Source organism: Nicotiana sylvestris, chromosome 12, assembly GCF_000393655.2.
Source record: "Nicotiana sylvestris chromosome 12, ASM39365v2, whole genome shotgun sequence".
Classification (NCBI taxonomy): Eukaryota; Viridiplantae; Streptophyta; class Magnoliopsida; order Solanales; family Solanaceae; genus Nicotiana; species Nicotiana sylvestris.
In genome coordinates, this window is record NC_091068.1 from 53,105,756 (window position 1) to 53,106,910 (window position 1,155).

Here is a 1,155-nt window from a genome sequence, read left to right on the forward strand (position 1 = left end):
TTGCACCTGGTTCAACCAATGTCATTTACTTGCACACAACTGGATCACTTCAACAAGTCCCATACAATTCAATCACTTTAACATGTCAAAAACGTTTCAATTAATCATTTACCTACCACATAAGTTTCATAAAAAAAATTCATTTACCTCAAGGGTTGTACATTACAATAATAGCATCAACATTTCAAATTAGGCACACATTAAGAAGTTACAACAATAAGGCAATTCGGGAAAAATGGGGTACCTTTCCACAAATCTGCACACTACCTCAAATTTCTTAAAGACAATAGTTCGCACGATCACTACTAGGCTTGTTCGAACAGATGGGGATATTTCTCTTTCATTTCTTTTTCCGCTTCCCTCGTGGCTTCCTCGACTTGTTGACTTCGCCACAAAACTTTAACTGAAGCAATTTCCTTGTTCCTCAATTTTCGGACTTTCCTATCAAGAATGGCAAATGGGATTTATTCATATAACATCTCTTCACTAACCTCAATAGTTTCAACCGGTACAATAGCGGATAAATCTCCAACTACCTTCTTCAACATGGACACATAGAACACCGAGGGTACTAATAACATCTCAGGTGGTAGCTCAAGCTTGTACGCCACCTGACTAATCTTTTGAATGATTCTATACGGCCCGACATATCTCGGACTTAACTTTCCTTTCTTTCCAAAACGCATAATACCCTTGATGGGGAAAACCTTCAAGAATACCCAATCGTCTTCCTTGAATTCCAAATCTCTTCGACGAACATTTGTATCGGACTTTTGGCGACTCTGAGTAGTTTTCAACCGCTCCTTAATGATCATAACCTTCTCCATAGCCTGATGCACAAGGTCTGGCCCTATCAATTCAGCTTATCCAACCTCGAACCACCCAATGGGAGATCTACATATCTACCATATAATACTCAAAATAATACCATCTGAATACTAGCATTGAAGCTGTTGTTGTAAGCAAACTCTATGATGGCTAAATGATCATCCCTGCTACCTTTGAAATCATAACCCAAGCACACAACATATCTTCAGGCGTCTGAATGGTTCACTCTACCTGCACATCAGTTTGTGGATGAAGGGTTGTACTAAGATTTACTTGAGTACCCAAATCTTGCTGAAATTTCTTCCAAAGATTTGCCGTGAATTGAGC

At 39.0% G+C, this 1,155-nt stretch overlaps 1 protein-coding gene across 1 annotated transcript; it reads right to left on the reverse strand.

Annotated features, from left to right (window-relative positions):
• Positions 1–464: 464 nt before the first annotated feature.
• On the reverse strand, positions 465–827 carry LOC138883039 (uncharacterized). Its single transcript, XM_070163698.1, has one exon. It carries the CDS (start codon positions 825–827, stop codon positions 465–467), a length of 363 nt encoding a protein of 120 aa, XP_070019799.1.
• Positions 828–1,155: the final 328 nt, after the last annotated feature.